At 41.3% G+C, this 24,062-nt stretch overlaps 1 protein-coding gene across 6 annotated transcripts in view; it reads left to right on the forward strand.

The window, feature by feature from the left end:
* Positions 1 to 24,062, forward strand: part of inpp4b (inositol polyphosphate-4-phosphatase type II B) — a 231,750-nt gene that overhangs the window by 122,270 nt on the left and 85,418 nt on the right. For 4 of the 6 annotated variants that reach the window (XM_030426674.1, XM_030426660.1, XM_030426667.1 and 1 more), the window contains one exon: positions 16,800 to 16,879. In XM_030426674.1, coding sequence (XP_030282534.1) covers positions 16,800 to 16,879 — 80 coding nt within the window. Of the gene's footprint in view, positions 1 to 8,283; positions 8,480 to 12,287; positions 12,697 to 16,799; positions 16,880 to 24,062 lie in introns of those variants that run through there. The other 2 variants (XM_030426702.1, XM_030426694.1) reach the window with 2 other exon arrangements.

Genomic DNA, 24,062 nt, shown 5'->3' on the forward strand with positions numbered 1-24,062 from the left:
GAGGGGCGGCTAAGGGCATCGCTTGTGGGCGTGTGTGAGAGAGGAAGAATGAAATTCTTGGCTTTCAACATGCAGCTGTGATGCGTAGTAAAACTTCCACTTTCACCAGGGAGAAGAGCTGCAGTCTCAGTGATTATGATTTGATATACTGTACATAGAAGTTCCATTTTTGCCACTCTCACATTCTACACATTCCAACTGGCCATGAATTATCCTCATTTATGAACATTTAATTTTCCTCCTCTACCCGGGCAGGCAACAAAGAAGGCATTTGATTGATTGCACAATTATACTTGTGTGAACTTCTGTGAACCTCCAGTTGCCTCTCCAAATCTGGGAATTGCCTCTCTTTTATTTTCCCTGCGGCCATCGGGCAATACAGAGTGTCTTTAGAAATCCTCTTTTAAAAATTCTCCTTGATTCCAGCTCATTTTACAGAGTTAAATTTTTTGTGTTTTGACAGCCTCACTAATTATTCTCTTCATTACTGGGCCACTGATTTTGTTTTTAACACTGCGCCTATGAGTGTTGCCAATGGCCTAAGTGTTTCAGCCCCATTATAAGCAAAAGTGAGATGATAAAACATCAGGCGAGACAGGAGAGAGAAACCTGTTTTGCCTTGTGTGATAATTGGTGTAGCAGAAATAAAACACCTCTGGAAGAGACTTTTGCTCTAAGTGCTTGAGCTACATTAAAGCAGCTGGAGGGTACTGAGGCCTGTCGCAAGGAAAATGTATGGATAAGTGGCAGATATTAGAGGGGTAACGCCTGTCTTGTTTGTGAACACAGCCTGCAAATCAAGCTCATCATTAGGACACCATGGCAGCTTTTAATATTATGGATTCAGAATATATGCTTTATGGCACGCCTCCAAAACCTGAATGGGATTTGCCTTTCATAAGACTGTTTGACATAGTAATGAATTAAAGTGCTTCTTCGCTGTGAAGTTCCATACAGATGTGGTGAGATTGCCCTCAAAGCCCTGAAAGAACATCTCTGCCTGCCTTTTCTTATTAAAAAGAAAATCCTGTTAACTTTAGCACACTTGTAAAAGTGTTGGAGCCAGACGGATGACAATTGAGGGGGAATAAATGGTCCCCGACCCTGGAGAATAGAAGGTTTAAACTCTCTAAAGCATTTTTATTGACAACTGAGCACTCGCTCTGCCATGTCAGGTTAACACTACATATGTCTCTCATGGCATCTGAAAAGCCCTGTGGACAGGCTATTAGGAGCGTAACATGTCACGCTGAAGTGATGTGTTCGAAAATATCTCAGGATCTCTCCTCTGAAGTGCTTTCTCACTGTAATGATATCATTTCCAGTGGCTGACAATACTTCAAGCTCCTGTTTACTGTACTTAGGAAGGCACCAGATAATTACTTTGTTTTCCCACATTGTTTCCCCCCACTGCGTTGTCATGCACTTCAATAAAGTGACTCATTGTGCCAATGAATATTTACAGTTGTTGGAAATTAAGTGCACTCTAGGTTTTGTTGTGAGGGTGCGTGCAGTCATTTGTGAAAATAGTTGTTGGAATAGTGCACACTCATTAAAAGCAACCAACTAAATCTAAGCAGAGAAACTAATTACTTATAAAACTGCTGAGCAGATGTCTGGTGCTGGTGCCATGAGGAGACGCCCTTTCTATCCAGGGTAAAGCCACATGTTAACCCAAGTGGAGTGTACCAGTAAACAGTCTATTTAAATACAAGTTTTACCAAGATGCCTTACTGGAGATGTGAGTTTAGCGCCAATGAATTGAGTGTGTTTTCATTAATATTTATTTTATTGGTACATCTTGTAACTCTTGTAAAGACACTGCATTTACAGGTGATTTAGTTGATTTAAAAAACTGTAACCACACTCTAACACATATAAACACGCAACAAAAGCAACTTGCATAAGTGTACAGAAAATAAAGGGAAGGACAAAACTAATCAATGTGAATGTAAAGTTGTGCGCATGAATCCACAATAAAACAAAAGTGCTGTCAATATTCATATGTGCAGACGAGTAAATAAAGAAGGATGCAGAAAATGGACAAAACAAATAAGAAAAGAATTAAAGGACTACCTCTACATTTTGGGAAATACACTTAGTCACTGGCTTGCCAAGAGTTTTGATGAGAAGATCAATACCACTCTCACATTTGTCTGTTCAATATGGAGCTGGAAACAGCCACTGCTTTGCTCAGCCTGGCATAAATACCGAAAACTGGGGAAAACCACCAGCCTGGCTCCATCCAAGGTAGCAAAATCTGCTTGAAGCTCATTAATTAACTCATTATAACTTGTTTGTTTAACTGGAACACAAATAAAAGTGTAAAAACAACAACACGGTAACATGGCAGCCAACTTCTAACAGCAGCACAGTAGAGACAAACTCCTTATGTTTTTACCTTAACAATAAGATAACAGTATACACTGAGTAAATGTGCATCAGGGAGACTTAAATTCACTTTACCATTTCAGTAACAGGTCACTAAATAAAGAAGCTTCCAACATTGTTGATACAGTGGTACATACTGCAGTTCATTTTCAGTTGGATCTAGTTTTAGATTTGTTAAAAGATATAATATGTAGGAATTCTGAATTAAAATATATAAAAACGACTCAACCTTTGTTATATTTTGGTGGCTTGTGTAATCACATTATTCCATATGTTCCAAACAATGTTCAAACACAGAGAAATCCACAGTTTACTCAAGGGAATTTTGCAAACATGATGCAAATAAACCTTTAAAACATGACCTCATCTGTGAGTATTTATGCCTGAGTCACACCAGATTAGCAGTGGTGTTTGTTTAATGATGTATAAATCAACAGTGGAGAGAGTTTGATGGCAGAAACATTTGTTTTCATTTGCATTACTCATGCAGTGTTTATCTGCCCTAAATAGCCAGTTTACTGTACTGTACAGTAGGGTAAACTAATCTTAGCAAACAACTATGTCTGTACGGTGAAAATCAGGACAACTCTTTGGGAGTTCTTTCTCTAACTCTCCCCTTCCCTTCTCTGTTGTTCATGAAGCACATTGTACTATTACAAATATTTCTTTAAGGAGTCAACAACACATTGCTGTCTAGCAAGCTTTATATCTACTCCACAAACATGTGAGTGGTATCAGTCCTTTCATGAAACCCAGTGCCACAAAGCAAAAAAAGCCTATTTACTAAAATTTTAAACTATTCCTTTAAAGAAGAAGAGAGGTGCATGATTACATTCATAGGGATTATAATCATAGCATAACTTTCAGCAGGATCCGACTGACATTTCTTTACAGTCAGCTATAAATCAGGATGAACTGTTGAAAATAAAAATAAAACAAAAGCTGCTTGCACTTGTTTTTTTTCCGAAGGCCAAAGGTTATGGACTCTTACAATACTATTCAGGCTAAATCTCACATAATCTATTACTGTGCATGTATATTACAGTATTTCCTTTTGGCACATAGCTGACATGCATATAAATGAAGCACTTCAGATTGCCTTATCAAGCACCAGGTAACCACTTGATGCTGTAAGTGCACCTTTCCAGGAAACTACCTCTTTGTCATAACCCTTCCCAAAACCCTTCGCTTGTATAATCCTACTCCAATCTCCTCAAGGTGGGATTTGTCTGGATCAATTTCATGATGCATTATTCATTTGAGAATTTAATCAAATATCTCCTCTACCAATCAGCCCAACCCATACTCCTCCTAACCCTCCCTTGCTTCTCCACCCATCATATCAGTGATTGTTAGTGTCACCTGCAATAGCAGATTATCAGCCAAATGAATTACTGGGTCACAGGTGAATTAGACGCTCGACTGACTGTAATCTTTTTTGCTCCGGCAAAAGTAGCTTAGTGTAAGTTAGTCTTTCTTTTTCTTTTTTTTTTTTGAGAGGGAGAGGAAGAGAGAAAAAAGTGCTCGAGAAAATCCCCTTTCTGCCTGGCTTCCCGCGGGTTTCTGCAGTGTAATGGTTTCCTTTGAGAGGCACTGGTGGAAAGTGCTGATGCTTGTTGGCTCTGTGTGTGTGTGTGTGTGTAAAGGCAGCTATTTTCCATGGCTAACTGAGCCACTGATGAGCTTGCCAGCCAGGCCGGGGTCTTGTACGGTGTGTGAGTTTTTTTGTGTCTCTGCACATGTGTAAGCCCGTGGGCAAGCAGCATTCATAATCAAGTGTGTAGGTGTCAACCCACAGTGTAGTCGTTGTGGGTGAGTGCAATTAAAACCCTACAGTAGGTAGATTAAGATGGATGTAATATAGCATTTTATGACAGTAATTCATAACTTTCCATATCTGGCTGATCATCGCAGCGTGCCAACATTTAAGTACATCACCACTTGCACAGCAGTCTTCCTTCCACGTTTGTTGATGAAGATAATGACATTGCTTTTCCCCTCCTCTCCTCACTCAGGAGGACTGAAAAGTAAATGAGAGTGGGGCAGTGGGGTTCTTGTCGCTGCTTTGTTGTTGCCTTCTCTTTAGCGCAGATGGAATTATATGATAATCAGGAATCAGCCAACATTGTTCCCCCTCTACATACCCAAAGAGGGTGGGAAGCTTTTAAAACTCTCAAAGAGACATTTTTTCCACTCCCCAGGAAATACAAATATATTTGTTTTGATCTTATCTTATTTTCGTATGCACTATTCATGAAGGTACACAAAAAAACACACAGTGTCTGAATCTATTCATCTGCTATCTCATTGCCACCAAGGACAAATTCTACTTTCACATAAGCAGTATATATTTAGTTCAAAAGGCTCTGTTGTTGGTGTTGTTCCACATCAACTGGCAAATATGTCATTTAGGCAACTAATATGTCTGTGGTGCGCTGAGGAACAAAAATAGCTTGCGGCTGTTGCGTTTTTCCCACTCTTTCCTGTATCTTGTTGTTTACTAAGTCAAGGTGATGCTAGCCGTCTGAAATTGAAGATTCTGTATGGACTTAGCTTTACGTTATCCAAAGGGAGAGGAAGGGGCAGGAGAGATTCTTCTGAAACACCCACACAGCGGGAGCTGGTGTGCTGCCAGAGCTTTTAAGCTACAGTTTGCAGCCACCACTTGCACCATAAATGAACCGCAAACACTCACTGACATCCCTGATACTGGGTAGTTTTTTTGTTCATGTATATATTTTTTCACGGAGCAAATGATGTCAAAGATACCTAAAAGTAAAACACAACATGTTGCACACGTTTAAGCACAACACAGAGAGAAAACAGACCATAGTTGCACATAAGCGTAGAGATTTATTTTCTCATAAAAGAGTTTATGCCTGATGGTATTTATCTATAGTAAGGATAGTGATTAGTACTAAAGCTCTACCTGCTGTTGGAGAAAAATTGCAGGAAGATCTGTCCACCCACACAGAGCTTTGACCTCTATCCGCTCTAACTCGCAATGTATGGCTGCAAAATCCACATGGTTGTGTTTGAGTCTTGCACACTAGGAGATCAAAGCTCCCAGCTACACTGGTTGCCCTGTATGCATCCTGAGGGCAGAGCTCATTGTGTTCCAACATATATGTTCAGCAAGGATTCAACATGCCTCAGATTGACTGTACAGTGAAGTCATTGAGGAGCTGGTTCTCTAGATTATTACGGGGCATCAATCCCTGTCTGTCTGCCTGTCTAGGATGTTAACCACCTCTGGGCTGCACCACTGATCTCCGTAATTGTCTTGCACTCTTCAAAGGGAGCTGAGAGTTGGTTTGATCCGAGCTGTTTACTTTCACAGCCCCTATAGCCCTGCTCTCTGAAGAAGAGAGCTATCAACCACTTCAGGCATGAGCTAGCATATTATAGTGCTATTACTGTGCGTGTGTGTTTGTGTGTGTGTGTGTGTGTGAGAGAGAGAGAGAGAGAGAGAGAGAGAGAGAGAGAGAGATAGAGAAAGTAAGAAAGACAAACTCAACCATAGCCTGTAGCCTTACAGGCCTGGGGGCAACCTAGCAGCTTCTTGCTGTTACATAAGGACAGGGAATTGCAACCTGCACATTCCCTGTTATCTATCCATGGGTATTACTACACCGAACCATATGATGTAATTCTGCTGTGCACACAATCATAGGCTTCATCAGCTATTGTTTGTCTAAGAAAATGCTTTCTTGATGCCGGACACCGACAGCTTCACATCAATGCTATGACCAAGATAACGCAGTTGATGTGAAAAACAGGAAGTTAGCAGCATGCTTTGTGGGCGTTTAAATGATAAAGAGCATCCTTTCACCGCTCTGCATGCAACTTCTCTCCATCGCTGCATTCGTGGGCTCCACTTGAACCGCAGAGTCAGAGAAGGGGAAGTTCGCTAACCACAGTCTCCATCAGGTTGAGCTGATAGCAGCTCGCACTAAGTAGCTGATTATAAAGGATAATTACTCAGATATGCTTGGTGCTCAAATGCAAACAAAGTTGATGGACAGTGTTTCCCGGATGTCAAACTTTTAATGTGAAGAGAACCGTGTTATCATCACATCTTGTTGTTGCTGCTTCCCTACCCCTACCATCAGTTCTTGGGTGTATACTTCTGTATATATATCTGTACCAGTTGAAAGGCATTCTTTACCAAAAACGTACCATAAAGTTTGGGATGTATATATAGTTTTTTTTTTTTATTCTTTTATTTTATTTATCCAGTTATGCTTCATTCATAACTTTTACATTCAGTTTCAACATTCCTTTTGCAGCAGTCTAACAGCATACGAAGTCACATTTAACACCCAGGTGAACACGTTCATTTTTGCCCCTTGTTGGACACTATGCTGTGGCGTGTGTTGAAGTTAAGGCCTCTGGCTTGTTAATACTTTTCCATCCGTCTCTGTTAAAGCAGCTCAGACATCGTTCAATTGGCGCTGAGTTTGAAAGAGAGACTGAAACAAAAAGGTAATAAAAAAGTGACCACCTTTAGGGGCTTCAATGGCACCAACTAAACCCTGTCAGCCACCTGGTCAATACAGCGCAACTATCAACAGAGTTGAGAAAAAGCTATAGGACACATTCACCGCTTTGTCTGATTCAGAATGTTTTCGATTAAGACTATTTAAAACAAAATTGAACGTCTTCTGGATGTATTCTTATGACATGTGTGACCTACTGTTCCATGTTTTTCTGGCATGTCCATGATGACAAAAGTGACCCACTAGACAAAAAAACATTGAGGTATGTTGTGTCATGGCAGTGGGAAAAGAGTCAAGCACCTATTTTTGGCTGCTTTACCTACATTCAATACAACCTGCATGAACATGCTTATTTTGGTGTAAAGGTGGTATAATAGTGAAGTACTTAAGCTGTTCCAAAAAAGAGATCATATTACTTATTACTTATAATTGCATTCACTTGGCACTTGGCACTCCATTTAATCCGATGAATCACACTTATTCAAATTAAGGATTTTGTTTGAAGATTTTTTTTTATATTTTTGGGACGATGACAAAAAATATGATGACAGACATTTGAAGCTTCATTTGAAAACCTCTGTAGAAGCTTAAAAGGATATTTGGTACCACTCTGTGTCCTATTCCCGTCTAAAATTATATATGTTCCGTATGTGTCCGGCGTGAAAGAGCACGTTTACTTTCGCTGTGCAACCCGGTGTTGTATAATGGAGTGTAGATCAGCCTTTCAACCTACAAAGTAAATGTATGATTATGTGGATCAGTCTTATTTGCTGACAGAAAGGGAAAAGCATCTGTTAAAGTGAAACTCTATCAAAACTGCTTCAAGTTTGCAGTGCTGTAATCTAAATATGGTAGTGAAGTCAGTAGAGGGGATTTGAACGGGGCTGTGGACCTGCTACCAAGTCATGTTTACAGACTGTGAGTGAGGGAGCCTTGATTTTTATCACCTAGTCTGCAGTGGGGTTAGCCATTAAATTTTATGGACCAAAGAAGCGAGCGAGTGAGGGTGAAGGCATTGGCAGTGTGCTTCCAGTGTACCAAGGGCAGGCTGCATGTGCCACAGCGTGAGTTTCTTTTTCACCCTTCCAGCAGCTTTGTCTGCGAGATATAGACGTGGACGCGGGAATCTGATCTAGTGTTACTCGAGCACATCCTTATCGTTCTGTGTGCCTGGTGTAGTACTTGGAGGTTGCCTGGAGAAAAACCTGAGCTGCCTGATTGTTGGCCCAGCACCAAAAGTGCGCAGCCAGAACATGATTAAGTAAGCAAGAGCAGGGACGGAGGGAGGGAGATCTGAAAAACTAACAGAGCGGTAGGAAGGGCTTCTTTTTAGGGGCAAGCATTGACAAGCTGAAAGAATGTATGTGAGAGCAGGTATGAACACTGTTTTTTTCCTGCCTCTCTGTGACAGAGAAACGCAGATATTTGAAAACCTTAAAGTGTTTTTTGTGAGGAAAAGGGATATTAACGTGTCCGCCGCTCTGCAGCGTTTATCATACTTGGCTTTATAGATCTCTCTGTTCTTACTATAACTGCAGGAAAAGCGATTGTAAAAGGAGTTTCCCAGCTCTCTCAGCAGTCTCCTCTCAGTGAGTATTTACCTTTGAGGCCAAAGAAGTCCATCCTATTTTGTGTGTTTGTCAAGTGGTTCAGTCAGGTGCAAAAATATATTTTTGGTTACTATAGTGTTAGCACAGAATGTTTGTCTTTTTAAATGTTTTTTGCGAAGCAGGAGAGTATTTTCAGTGCAATTAACCATATTCATCTACCAACGACAGCCACTCGCAGCGCAGAGGCATACATGAAATGTGACATTATCTGATTGAAAAGCAAATTTCATGGGCCCAGAAAAAAAATCCTGCTCTGGCATACTGCAGGGACGCGATGGTAAAAATAGCACGCAAGGGAGTCGGGCAAAATTCATTCAATGGAAAATCTCCAGCCCCCCCCAAAATATGGAGACTTTGTATTCTGTGCAGTGCTATCAAAGATGGCATAATAGGCTCGGATAATGATTGAGTTTGTTGTCACTGAGGCTCATGTTTCAGCGCAGCGAGCTGTATTCCTCAAACAGCTGGCTAATTAAACTAGCAAATGCATTAAGTATTGACAAAACTGCACCATTGTAGGAACGATTTCAGCTTCACTCAGATATTAAAATATTGATTTAGTTTGTAATCATAATGCACAGTAATGTATCCCTTGTTGTTGTTTCTTGTCTTTAATTCAGTTCAGATATGGATTTTTTTTCTTAAAGCCTTCGTGTGTTCTCATGGTATTTTACACTTGTCTGACTCCAAAGTGAGATAAGAATTATCACTGAATTATATGAGCACAGAAGTTAAGTCATGGAAAGCTATGCCAATTAAGAGCTCACTTCCAAGATTTTACACTCAATAATCTTACTGGAGTTGAAAAAGATTAGAAGTTTAGCTTTCATTTTTATCAAAACTAGACCCAGAGGGCGTTCATCTCTCCTGTTTCGGTTTCATGTTTGCACGAGTCATACCTTTTTGTTTTACAGTAGGTGCGCTTGGTGCCTTTGATACATTTCAAAAAAGCAGGCAAAAATAGTACAAGCGATTAATAAGGCATGCAAAGGCAACAAAAACACTGGAACACATCAAAGTATTTTGTATCTAAGTGCAAATCAGTATTATTACACTCAGATAAGCCTGCCTCACATTGCTTGGAGTACACACACACACTGCCTTAGGATCAGCATGAGTAACAAAACAAGAAGTACACAGCATCTGGAGCCTGCTACCATTTCCCAGACAGGTCAGACTATATTAAAACAATCCCTTAGGAGCTGATTATATCCATCAGATCTCTCAGATGTAGAGCTGCCCATATTGGAGTGTAAGACAACACTCATTGTTTCAGTACATGTTTTGGAGGAGACTTTTTGAAGATATGAAACACTTTCAGACTAGGCCAGTTGTGAAAACAAAGATGGGGTCGGTCCAACGTGAAGAGAATTCTCATTCTTGAAACCTCTTTCTCTTATAGCGAACCATGAAAGCCTTCCATTCAAACGGGGGTGGGGGGGCTTCCTGTAAACTCTGGGCAGAGCAACTCTGCTAAGCCTCACCATAAATAGACTTAAGAAAACATGCTAGCCTAGCAACAATACGGCTAAAAACAACTCATAATGCAAGACTCTTATGTAACACCACCTGCACTTCTTCAAACGTAATTTCCAGAAGAATGTACGGTCTTATGTTCCCGTTGAAACGGTAAAATTCTTTGTCTTCTGCATTCATTGTCTTTGTGCAAGTGAGAGACAATGTCAGTGTTGTTTGGTTGTCCCTTTCATGTAAGCTGTTGGGGATGCAATGAAGAAATAGATGGGGAAGGGCAAAAGGGGGTGAGCTCAGGTCTGGCTGCCTCTCTGTCTGTCTGCAGAACTTCCCTTTTTTTTCTTTTCAACAGATCAGAAGCAGGGGAATGAGGTCAAGGTAGAGAGCCATGAAAAGAATAAGTCAGGGAAGAATGAGAGGACAATGTCGAGGGTAGGCAGCTAAAAATGAGAACCCACCCGGGGAAAACACAGCCGCCTGTTTCTGTCCATGCTTGTCTGAGTTTGGAGGTGACTGGTCGTCTAAGATCCCTTGTCGCTGTCTGCACGAAAAACGTCAGCTGCCACCGTCATTTGTCCAATGATCTTAACATGGGCTAACACATCCACCGCCTTCAGATTCATACGAGGTCCATGAATAATGTGTGAGTGCATGTGCAGTGGCGATAGTGTTTAACCAGCTGTGAGTGCTGGTGAAAAAAAAAAAAAAAAGGAAGAGGAAGAGGAAAAAAAAGCTAAAAAGCAGGAATTAAGAAGTACTTAAGCTTTTTCCCTTTGCACATTTTTCTGTTTTAGGTAGCTTGTGCTCCTCTCTCTGAATGTCGGACCAATCCCTGCCAGTCTCACTTCGCTTTCCAGGAACTCACGCTTTGAATGCCCAAAAATATGTCAAACATTTTCAACTTCAAAGGGAGGCATTAAAATATATAATAACAAATGCCGGTTTCAGTGTGCTTGATTCGTATTTTGAATGAGCTTTGATCTAGGATTTTCCGTACATTTCTGTACCTGTAAGATTCAAGCTATTGTATTGTAGTCATTTGTTAAGAGTGGGAAAGCACACGAGATGAAGCAGCAAAGCCCATCACCGACAGATGGATTCGGCAACAGCACAGGTGCGCGTAGATCCTGTTGCGAACTCAGTAAGAGCAGTTTGTTAGCACACTAAGAAGCATCTTAGGTATTATTTGGCAGGTATGAGTCTGATTCTGGCTTCCACTTGGCACCCAGGTCATCAATCCTCATGGTAATGAAGGCAAGCGAGAACACTTTATACCCAGTGTTTCCACCCACGCTCCCTATTTCCCCCCCCCCCCCCACCCCCATCCCCATATTAAGAAAGCAGGCTGACGACTCATCACCATGACCTCCAGTGCTCATGGCGTGTGTTTGTACATTACAGTTTGTGCGTAAGATGTCTCGGTGGGTGTGCGCGTCCATGTGTGCTCACTTGTTTGTGTGCAGCGTGTCGCATTGTGTTTGCTTGTCTACCTGCTCGGGGTGATAAGGGGCCGGTGTGGAGTGTGTCCTTTGTTCAGCCAGAATTACTCATCCCCTCTGTGTCAACATGGGTAAATTAAACCCTGCCTAATCCAAGGTTTGAGCCCAGATAGTTAAAACCTAAGCTCAGTGTTGCCGATGCTCGATGTTGCCGTGCGGGTTTGTTCGTCGTTGTCCTCAAGTCTCAGACTGGATCGATGCGTTCTTTTCCCTGCGTCCTTCTGAGGTAGCTGCATGTGTCGGTAAATATTTGAGTTTGTTAAAATGTGCGAAGAGCGTCTCAACAAGCCTCTCCTGTGATCCTCAAGCATGTCAGTATGTGTTCTGAAGTGTTTATCTGTATGCTAACACACTCCTACGTGTATATACCTTGCACCGTGTGGTTGGATTTCATGTTAATTCAAGTAGCCATAGCAAGTGTTTCTTTTCCTGTTGGCCATCTGAGTCACAGGCTGCAACCGAAGTGTGACACACAAGTCTGTCTCTGTTTCACTCCGTCTTCCTCCCTCCCTCCCTCCCTGCCTTCCCCTCTCTCTGTCTCTCTCTTTGTCTTTCTCTGTATTCTTTTATATCTCTCTCCCCTTTCTGTGCTGGTATCTTGGTTCTTCACCCATTAATTGTTTGCCTTCCTTCCTTTCTGTCTTTTCCTCTTCTGTGTTGGTTCACTCTCCTCCTCCCTCTCTCTTTCCCTTCTCCACCTCGACTGCTTGTATTTGTCGACTCCCTCCCCTCTTGTGACTCTCTCTCTCTCTCTCTCTCTCTCTCTCTCTCTCTCTCTCTTTTTCCTCTCTCTCTCTAGCTCTCTCTCTCCCCCTCGCTGGTCTCGCTTACTATCAAGCCAGCCACAGCAGCAACAGCGGTAGTGCCAGTAGCTCACTCTAGCCAGTTTTCAGTCACAGCGGAGGCTGCAGTGTGTGTGTGTCTACATGTTTGTGTGTTTCATGTGTTTGTGTGTTTACAATGTACATGTATGTATGAGCCAGCGCGACTGCTGCTCTCTGAAACCCGTTTATATTGCATACATGGAGTTACTCTAACTGAGGACTGGAGGAAGACATGAAGGGAGAACGACCTGGAGCTCATTAAGAGGAAGAAAGAAGACAGGCTCTCTTTTCTTTATTTCAGTCTCTCTCTCTCTTTCTGTCCGCCTCTCCTCATTTCTCTCCTCTCACTGTCTTGCTGGCTAACTCGCTTGCTGCTACAAGGATTGTGTGCAGCAGAACTGTAAGTGGACTTCCTTGTGTGTGTGTGTGTGTGTGTTGTTGCATACAGTATGTGTGATCTCAGCCTGTGTGTCAGTTTTAACTTACTGTGTCCATATTTTGTGCCCGAGTGCACACATCTGCATGTTAGAATAAATGGCATGTCATGACATCCCTAAAGACTTAATTAGGCCAATTTGTGAAGCCCTATTTGCAGCGAAGGAGCAGTGTATTCATGTAGACACTACTGACCTCCATGGTATGAATCTGTTCATATTCACAAATCTTTGCCAGACGGGTGTTATCCAGCGAGTGCCAAAACTGTCACTGCTGCCATTTGTATAAAATGTCATTTGTTGGCATAGCATGTGAATGAAGGTCCTCTCCTCCAGGTATTCTCTGCAGTCTGTGTGCGTGAGAGAGAGTGACTGAGAGACAGGTCAGGAGAGAGGGAATGATTGAGAGAGTTAGTGTGTGTCTATGTGTATGTGTGTGTGTCACTCTGTCACTCAGGGCGTAGTGAAAATCAATAGTTCTACAGCTTGAGTTGGACCGTTTACCTCTGCCAAGTGATGGGCAGACGCTGTGGCCTTCAGAGGTCCACAGACCGCTGCTCGGGATTGCCTGTAGATGTTTGTCAGCTCTTGGTGCTCCTGCACAAGTGTCTTTCATTTTTCGTCTGTGATTGATCTTTTGTGTGTGTGTGTGTGTGTGTACAAGAACACTCGTGTGCAGTCAGCAATGTGTATTTATCTCTCGAGCTCCTGTAAAATGTCTTCCCTGCAAGAGACTGTCACTTTTTTCTTGAAAACAAGCGAAGGAGATCATAGATCAAAAGTTTCTCGCTTTGCTTGCAACCGCCGTGGCCAATAGGACCAGTTAAGAGAACGAGCAATAGCAGGCGAAAAAAGATGGATAGAAAAAAGAGTGAGCCGAAGCATGTAAGGAGGGAATGGAGCGGGACCATCATAATCAATCCTCCATGATCCTGGAAGAGCATCATTTGTCTTCTTTTCTCACTCCACTCCTCCTCTTGCCCCCATCTTTCTCTCATTTTCTATGGTGCAGCCACTTTGATCTCGCATAAGAAGACGGTCTCCAGAGCTTCATTACTTTTAAAGCCTTCATCGTGAGGGGCCATAAAAAGATGCTAAGGAATGGATTTCTAAGACCATTTACCAGACGTTCTGTACCGGCTTGCGAGTAATGGCTACATAGGGATATAATGTTCCTCCGTGGTGTGTAATGGCCTTCTGTGCCTGGTGCTCTGGGTTATCAGGGCAAACGTGGACTGGCTATGATACGTCAGTGCTGAGGAATATGACGTTGTGCATATTAAGTGGTGCCTACCGGGATCCTGGCTCTGTTTAATTCATAAGGACATGTAACCATGCTACATGAAACTTGTAACTGAATGTGATGCTTGGGGAACATCTAAGCAGCTTCTTAAATCTTTCACTGTGTTTTGATATGTTTTTTTTTTCTTCATAGCACTGTTGACTGACCTTGTGTTGTAGTCACTTCCTCTTCCTCTCTGTGTGCACACGCATGCGTCTGTGTTTCTGTTTGCCTACTTGTGAGCAGGCCAAGCGGGGGAATGTGGTTGAGGCTCTGTTTTGTAGTAAGCATGTGGGGATTCATATGGGGTGGCAGGAAAACGCTCGGGGAGGAAATGATTGAGAGAAAAGGTCAGTGGACAGGATGCCCTTTTTTCTAAAATCTGATACAGGAGACTGCAGAGAGAGACCAAAAGAAAATGGAGAGAAAGAGCGGAGCGGTGGTAGGAAGAGGGAGGGACTTAGATTAGAGGTAAAAATATAGCCAGATAGCCAAACAATAAAAGAAAACCGAACAAAGGCGAAGAAAAACAGCATGCTAGTAGAACTAACTTGAAATATCATATTTTCAGCCAGAAACCAAACTACAAAGTGACTCATGTGGATTTTATGATGGGGAATCCAACAGTCAAATGGCCCTTTACCACAGTTGCCATGTGACCCATAACGGTATGACTCTGTTACATGTCCTGAGTGAAGGTTTTTACAGTTTTTCACAGAAGAGATGCATCAAAGTCTTTCATTTTCTGCCCACAACATTTTTTTTTTTTTTAGATTTCAGAGTTTCTTAAAGAGGTCACATTAAGCACATTTTCAGGCTCATACTTTTATTTGGGGGTCCTAGTAGAATAGATTTACATACTTTAATTTTCAAAAAAACACAATTTTTTTCATATGGTGCATTGCCGCAGCATCCCTTTTCACACTGTGTCTTGAACTCTCCGTTTAGCTACAGAGAGAGACATCTCGCCTGTGTTCAGTCTCTGGTGAGAGTCGGACATGCGCATTACTTAATGGGCAGGATGGAGCCAATCAGAGGCAGAGTAGGGCAGGTCATGCTGAGCAAGGTAGTGTGATCTAAAAAGAATGCAACTGTACGTCTGCTGACTGATTGGATTGTATATATTTTATGAGAATTATATAATTGCAAAAGAATAATGGAGATTATATCACTCATGGCACCATGTAGACCATCTTTTTAAATAAGAATACAAAAATTAAAAGAGTCATGGAATAAAGCCAATGATCCTAAAACAGACTAGTCTAAAAGTAGCCTAGCCATTTTTTGCTAAAAGAAATTAATAATCAAATCAAAATGTGATGTGATTTGGAGAATCGTGACACCCCTAATAAAAATATATATTCATATAACACCTGTTACACAGTGATGCATTTAAATAAGTTGGCTTGACTCCAAACCAGGCGTTTCAGGCAGTGCAGGAGCAGAGTTTTCTGTGGGAAAGAGCTGTTCCATCCCAATCTGGGTCCATTTGACAGGTAGATGCTAATCTGTGTACACTGACAAGGAAGCATCTATTTATGTGATATTTAAGTCCATCCAAAGCTGCCTGTTTTGCTTTGATAATCAAAAAAATGCAATCTGTCATTTTTTGCCGTAAACTGAATATCTTTCGGTTTGGGATGATAATCTAATTAAAAAAGGACATTTTAGACACCATGTGGGTTACTGACTTATTGTATTTCATTGACTTTGGATTGGTGAATTGACAAAAATGGTCAGCAGAGTAATCAGTAATGAAAAATAATCATTACCTGAGCTAGTCAGGACTGTGCTGTGCTGTATCGGATCAGTGCATCCCATTTTCACAGGCTGGCTTAATTTGCGCTCTTTTCTCTATCAAATGAAGAAAAAAGTCTATTGAGTGTCTGGGAGCTTGCTGGTGTTTGCTTACAATAGCTGGATCTCATTTGCATTCATTAGAAAAACGGACACAATCCTGTTTTCATCTTCTGAGATATAGCCTTTGACATCTATCTAGTGTAAGACTGGGGCAAGATGCAAATGGTCTTGTTCTGTATTATCACTGTTTGAAACACCATCACTTGCACCCATATAAAAGCTTAGAATTAAAAAAAAAAACACTTAAGTTTGCTGTGTGAAAGGACTAAAAATGACACTGTAGAATCTCAGAGTGCAGTGTAAACAGGCTGCAAACACCTTAATTAAGATTTTTTTTCCTCAATATGATAAAGTAAGTGGAATCGCCTCTAGTACCTGTTAATTACCTGTTTTAGCTTTGTGTGGACCGGCCCGTGTCCTTGGCAATGTCCCTCCTGCAGCAGAAACAAGCATGTCGATGGTGTTATTTGCAGGTGCAGGACTTTTCTGCGTGTGTGTGTGTCTGCGTCTTGACATGCCCGTAAGAGAGCGTGCGTGCATGTGTGTGTGTGTGTGTGTGTGTGTGTTTTCCACAAATGTGGATCATCTCTCTTCGTTATTGATGAGCTCGTCCCCTACCTCACTCTCCATGACCCAGTTCTTGTGCGCTGACACCCCCTGTTCACATCATGCCTGCAGCAAACACATGTTGTCAGGGCTGTGAGAAAGGGGAGACAGAGGGTAAAAGAGAGACAGAAAAGGAGAGTCGATACTTGTATGTCAGTGTTCCTCGGTGATCACACATTTCACAAATATGAAATTAGAAGGATCCCTTCTGAAGTTCATATAATAAACGGTTAAAAACTGAATTATATGCATGACAGGTAGATGAAGAGATCTACTTTGCCCATTGTTAACCACCTCTGTTTTTTCTGTCTTGGTCTACAGAGCACCTTCCTGGGTAGTGCCACATTTTCAGTAGGCGATCTGCTGAGGGCTAAAGATGAACGTCTGACCTTGAGTCTCAGGTAAGTTCACGTTTCTGTCATACCCTGTTCATTGCTTCCTGCGTCCCTCCAGGCTAAATAAAACTTTAGAATCCGAATATGAGGCCTTTTCACACAAGATCTGACAGACCAACTTAAACATCAAACTGAAACAAGTTCGGAAGAGAAACCTTCCCACAGATGTTGCAACAGCAGCTCCAGGAGCGTTGCAGTATTTGCCAGGGTTGTTTGCGTGAGAGATGGTGTGCAAGTGTGGGGGAATACAGTACTCTGATCTGCTTTGTTTTTGTTTTTGTGTTAAATGGGGCTGGGAATAAGTGTTTTTCCTGGTCAACAGACTGAAAAGGAATACCTTTGACTTGTTTCAAAGGTGGGCCGAAAATACAGTATTTTTATTTTTTTACAGACATGGCTATGTATTTTATAGATATTATGTACAGGTACACCAAATCAAGCTTTCCTTAAAGTGTTGCAGGCATGCATAGTAAAGGTCAAGAGCATGAATATGCCCCCTCCTTTTAGTCATTCAACTTAGAATAAAATGTGTGTAACTAAGAGCGCACCATTTCCTTAATGACAGGACAATAAGGATATAATCAGTAAACTGCCACAAAGAGGATTGGTTGTTTTGCCTTTGGGAGGATCGGTCTCACACACCAGAGACGCTGTGCTCCTGAACATGATTAATGATCTGTCCATCTCCTGAGGTGCTTGACGTGATTGCAAAGAAGTACGATGGCACCAAGGCTTGACCGGCATAAAATGATATTTTGCTGGTAGATTTTGTTTTGTACACATAGCAGGAGAGTGTTTTTGGCGGAAAGATTAACTGTCAAAATGATTACAAGTGCAACTGATACACTGATTGATTGAAAAGTGTGTTTGATGATAAATATAATACTTTTCCCCATTTAGAGTAAGAGGAAACAGCGCTGATCTGTTCTGTTAATTGGGATAATATTGTAGGTTTAGGCAGGAGTGTTAAGTCATTAGTGCCACTCAGATCAGGCGATCATTAAGTACACACATACACAGAATATTCACAGACTAAAATAACCAATTTAAAGCAACAACTTATTGTTTTTCTTCACTCATCTAATTGCTTTTGCTGAATATTTTTATCAAGTTGAGGCTGCCACTGCATTGGAAACACACCACCAATCACACCACCTTAACCCATATGTTGTTGGGTTTAACATGTGGCTCAAAACTTCTTGAAAATCTTGTTTTTTCTGACCTTCAGTGGTTTACCTCTTTAACTTGCTGCAGTGATGTGCAAGTGTACTACAGCACCCGTGACATCACTGTTGAATGTGGTTACTGGTGCAGCAGATCCGACTTCTCTCACCAACCACGTTCACTGTATATGTCAGCTCTGGTCAGAGGAGACACAGACTTGAATGTGTCAACCACAGAGGGCAGTGACACATTGCTTTTCTTTTGTCGTTAAGCTACTCTATAAGCCATGATAATTACTACTGCTGCTGTTTACTGGCAGGCTGCGGCCACTTTATTTGAAGCTAATTCATTAAGTGATTCTCAATAAAGTGTGTTGTAACATATAGTATATTTCATCATAGTATGTTGACATCGGTGGCAGCTGGTGTTGTCTAAAAATTTGGGAGGAGAAGAGGAAAAACAACCCACCGTGTCATTATTTTAAAAATGATTAAAAGTTTTGGTCATGTTTTATTTCAACCAATGACTATTTTGTCCCTCATCCCTCGCACAAATAGATTAAGGGAGCTACCTCCTCTGTCGCAATGGACCAGCCTTCCCCTGGTTGACATGAATGGAATACAGAGATAACAATTAAAAAGCCCCATGTCTCGGCTCCATTGACTGAAATATAGTTTTTTCTTAAATACTTGTAGCCAAGAAGGATAGTTTCCTCCCAGGCAGAGTCATCACATATGGCCTGCTTGACTGAGGAATTGTATTGCAGATGCTACAAGGAGAAACGTTAAGGTCCGATAGGTTACCATGGTGACCAGGCACATTGTTCCACAAAAGTTGTGAATAATGGCTCCACACTAGAGGATAATTTGGCAGATTTTAGCTCTAGGTGTTCCCAATTCTGGACTGGTCTAAGCAGAGTATAAGCCCAACTGATACTGTAGTGTGAGAGGTTTACGGACATAATCTGGATTTTACCAATTGGATTGGGGGAAGTCAGTCACAGTTCAGGGTGCTGAGCAGTCAGTCTATATAATGTTTAACATTGAATTGTTCCACTCTTTGTACAAAGGGCAGCATATCTGTTTGTCACAGTGATGTACATGTTTTTTTGCATATAGCGCAAGGAAGTGAGATGAATTTAGAGAAACTCCAGGCTTCATGACCAAAGAGTGATTTATATCCTGTGGACACTTCTGTTCCTGTTCTCACGCTGTCTGTTTCTGGCTCGTCTACATGAGCGCTCTCTCACTCTCTCTGCTGCGAGTCTGCATCACACCTTATGAGGCTATCAATTGATGGTTTTTATAATGTGTCATATTAGGAAGTGCTGCAGCCCCTTCAGCACCCATAGTTCACAACATCCATGTCGCAGCCTTCCTAATTTTGGATGTGTGTTTGGTACTTGGCGGTAAATCCTGTAAAGGAACAGGAATTCAATATTGACCAAAAACCTGCAATAGCCAGTGAGAGTGAGCTGACTGGGAAGAGTCACCAGCCAGATGTTGTGAAGGACAGAAACATGGCTGCAAACAGCACAAAAAGAGACATTGTCTCCTGAGTCGGATGGACAGTAGAAAAGGAAGACAAGCTTGTTTTGTAGTGAAAGAACAACAAAGTACAACCAGTTTAAGACAGCTGTCCGCCTCCATGTTTGTTTTTATTCTAAAGTCACATTTTATCACCCAGGTTTCTGTGAGATCCCAAGTAGCTGAAAATTACTGTGACATTGTCTAGTATAAACACGTTGGTATAGTTCTGCATCTTAGCTGACTGGTCTGATGTGGTTTTTCTTACAATATTAAAATCTTTTAATCTTTCTTTATGTTTATTTGGTCTTGCTTTGGTCAGTTGCTCCCATCAGAATGAAAGTAGCTATACACAATGCTATGTTGTTTTCATGTAATTACCATGTGTGATCCAGTGTTAGGGATACTTTTCCCACACCTGTAAACTCTAAAGATGAAGTGTTTCTGTCTCATCTATTTGTATTATTAAGACAGAATTTCCTTTTACCATCACACTCATAGTTGTGTGTGAAAAATTGCCCCTTTGGTGGTCCTCTTTCCTTCTTTCCTTTTCTTCCCTCTTTTGTTATGCTTTTCATTTCCTGTAGGTGAGCCCGGTCACTGGGTATAATTGTATCTTGCACGATTGACTGTATGAGCCTCAGTAAGAATAGAGATTACCCCCCTCTGTGTGTCTGCGCATTTGTGTGTGTGCATACACACATTGAAGCAGGTGCTCGTCTTGTCTTTTTTTTCCCCCTCTGCAGTCACACTGCACTGTTGTGTTTCTGGTTCCTTTTGTTGTTGGATAGTGTATTTTTTATTCCTGAGGATAACATGAAGTCCTCCCATGATACTTACAATGCCGCCACAAGGCTTTTAATAACAGGGAGGAAAAAAAAGTTTTGAAAATATCAACAGTTCTCTTCAGCATGCAGAGGTAGCTCTTACTGTGCTTGCTGGCTTTATCACCATTTCTGTCCTGTAGCTCTCACCACCTACACATACTAGATAAAAGACGTTCAGCTACATTCTTTAGGGCAGTGATTCCAAATGTGGGGGTCCCGGGATTAATCAAAGGGGTCGTGAAATGATAAGTAGGAAAGCAAAACATTCTGCCATATAAATCATATTGATTTTTCTCAGAATTTAGCCTCAGGCGTTTTAATTATTTCCATAAAACAAATCAAAGATGAGCAGCTCCAAGTAGACGTTCCTTCTTTTTGAGGGGTCACAATCGAAAAAAATTGCGGGAGAGCTTGCTTATTCAAATGATTACAAAAAATTTGTAAAAAAGTTAAATTTAACCAAAAATAAAGTATTGTGTTACTTTGTAGTACAATGACCTGATGCTGTTTAACAACAAAATATCGTTCAAGCATGTCAGTTTAAAGGATTACAGGGAAGAACCTGTAATGTGCTAAAAACTGACGGCTACCATATTCAAAATCTTCTCTACACTAACATACACACAAAGTTGTGATGGCCTGACGATCTGTTGCTGGTGTGGTGTTGGTGCTCGAATGTGTTACTCTGCACAGTCACTGATGCATGTGTAACACATACAGACACACAGAGGAAGCTGTTTGTTTGTTGGTTCATCCAGTGAGAAAACATTTCAAAGATGAGCAGCTTTTCGTGAGCATGTATGATTCATTCTGGGCTTCTTGACCTGTGGATGAGCCTGTGATTCACAGTTCAAATTAGTTCTGCTGGCCAAGCAGCTCGGATGCTGGAGCGCTGACATGGGCAGGAGTGCAATTCATTCTGCCAGTTAAGGAACAGACGCTTCATTTTAATACAATGCTCTAATCCCCACTTGCTTAGTTGTTGCAGAAAGTCTGTTAATTTGAGCTCAGCAGAGGGAAAGTGGGACTACTTTATCTCCATGAGGCATGGTTGATTCCCTTCAGTGGATCTCAAAGCCAATATGACTTTTACCAACTTCTCTTTATAAACTCTGCATTTACATTGGTGCTGAGCATATGAAGAGAGGAAATTGGTATTTGACCAGCACCCGTGTGTGTATGCGACTATTGCTTTTCCTTTGGCCCTTCAGTAAAGTTCACTCGACTACAGGGCTGTCCACCTCAAAGCTCATCCCTTATTCACACGAATTCTCTTTGCATTTCAGCTCCTCTCTCAGGTCTGAGGCGCAGATTTGATGTGCGGCTGGTTGGGATGTTTGTCACGGATTGTTTTTGTTTCCTGTAAGGCACGACCAGTTTGATTTGGGTCACTTTTTTTTCAAGGCTTCCTGACAGTGTCGCAGTGAATGCATGAAAGTGGAGGATACATTGACTCAGCCCTTGTGTAGATCCTCTTCTTTTGTAGGCACCAGAAGCCATTGAAGTGGTGATGAGTAAACTTTATCTCCCTGCAGTTTCACACTACCAACAGGCTCACCAAGATGCTCTCACTTACCAGCATACAAAAAGAAGTAGCAGTATGAAACATAGACGTAAACTCAACACAGTCGAAAAGAAAGGGCTTGTTGGAGAATGGAGAGTTGTTTCTTTGAAGTCTGGACCTTTACTAATCAAAGAGCAGACATCTGATTTAAAGAGAATTATTGATGCTTTGTTTGAACAGCGCACAAAGTCAGCTCAAGTTTGCCAGACAAAAACTACATGTTGAATGTCTTATTTAAAGGCTGTGGTCTTTTTGAATTTGTTAGTAAAGATGGGAATTAATTTAAACTAAATTGAAAGCTGGAGGCTGAAGATAAAAAGTCTGTCACTTCTGAAATTATCTGTGTGCTGAACAGAGGAAAAGAAAATCCTCAATACTGAAGACATCTAAAAGGAAATTAGTTTCAACAAAGGTGGCGTGATATACTCAATCTTTTTGCAGGTGTTTCTACATGGCTGCATGGTTTTATGTGTAAGCATTTGTTTATTGAAGGTAAACTCGCATCAGAGCGGTGTGTCTGCAGTGTTCTCCTGCCTCGGGTTATGCCTCCAACAACTCAAATATAATCACCTCCCAGCAGAGTGCTTTCTGTAACTCGGATGTAACATTAGAGCAACATTATGCCCCACTTTTTAGAATGTATATGTCTATTTTTGTTCATGCTTGGGAATGTTCTGTTATATGTTTACAGTGGACAGTCATTAGCAGCATAAACTGTGTTTTGGCCACTTTGGGGCTGCAGAACAAGCTGTAAACACAACGTTGACTTATCACCATATAAAGGTAGGCAAACAGTGTTAGCAAACAGTTGCTTACATTGGGAAGACTGCAATGGAATTCATTCGGAGTCATGTTTTTATCCACCTGATAAATGTACAATATGTACTCTCGTACTTGCATTTTTGTGGGACTCTTCTAATTCCGGAGGGAAGTATCACTTCCTTCTGAGACCAAAGGAGAGCAATTAGACTAAATTACAAAACCGAAATAATGAGCTGTAAGATGCTAAAATGCTCAGACGAAAGAGGAAATTATTATCTGTCAGGCTTGAGCAACCCATTTTCATAATATCTTATCATTTTTGCCTTAAAAGAGACGGGCACTAAAAGGGAGTGTTTAGACAGAGGGTGAACAGAGGTGCTGTAACAATAGCCAGTATGAGAAAAGTGTTTTTTGTTTTCTTTCCTACATTTAGCATGGTAACATGTGATATACACAAAATAAAACTACTAACCTGAAAATGAGTGTGGTATTGGACATATAGTAATGAAATACATACTCTCTGTATGTGCACTCACCATTAACCTTGCTCCACACTGTTTGCTGCCTCAATATAGGACTGTGAACACTGACCTCCATGCTGCTTTTGCCCTGATACCTGCAATAGGTATGTAGTAAATCTCTCTCTGGTTGTGTGTTATATGGACATGGACTCCTTGCCTGATTCCCTTGAGGCTATTACTCACACAGAGTGAAGGAGTTACTGTACCTTAGAAATGCTCCCATATCGTGAGTGACGCATCACATAGCCGTAGTAAGTCAGAAGTGTTTGTTTACAACGTAATAAGTAACCACTATAATAACCGGGTTCTTTGCAGCCAGAGAGGCATACAGTGCGTAATCAGTGTAATTTATTGTACTGTATCGTCATGCTGACTAATGGTCTTGTGGTTTGCATAAGCATTGTAGCCATTAATAGCAGTGTAACAAGTTATTTAGATAGTCTGCTCTTTCCCATAGGTTTATTCATGAAATGTAATGTGTGTCATGTGTAATGTGTTTGTTGCATTTGATTACAAAATCAAGTGAGAAATCCGTTTGTATCCCCTTCAGTTTTTATCCGCCCTCTACACTTGCTCTGTAGACATTTTTTATTGAATAACTTGAGAAAGGCTGTACCTGCTTCTCCCTCCAGTATAGAGTTTGGCTTTTATTTGCAGGCACGCACATTCTAAATCTAGCTTGGTTTAAATGGGGACCCAGGACGAGCAGAATAACCAGCGTGCTACAGGAGCTGCAAGGATGTCAGCACTGCAGAGGTCTCTCAATAATGCATGTTATGTATACACATGGGAGGAAAGATTATTATCTCCAAAAAGGGAGGTGAG

The sequence above is a fragment of the Sparus aurata genome, chromosome 1 (assembly GCF_900880675.1).
Source record: "Sparus aurata chromosome 1, fSpaAur1.1, whole genome shotgun sequence".
NCBI classification, from domain to species: domain Eukaryota; kingdom Metazoa; phylum Chordata; class Actinopteri; order Spariformes; family Sparidae; genus Sparus; species Sparus aurata.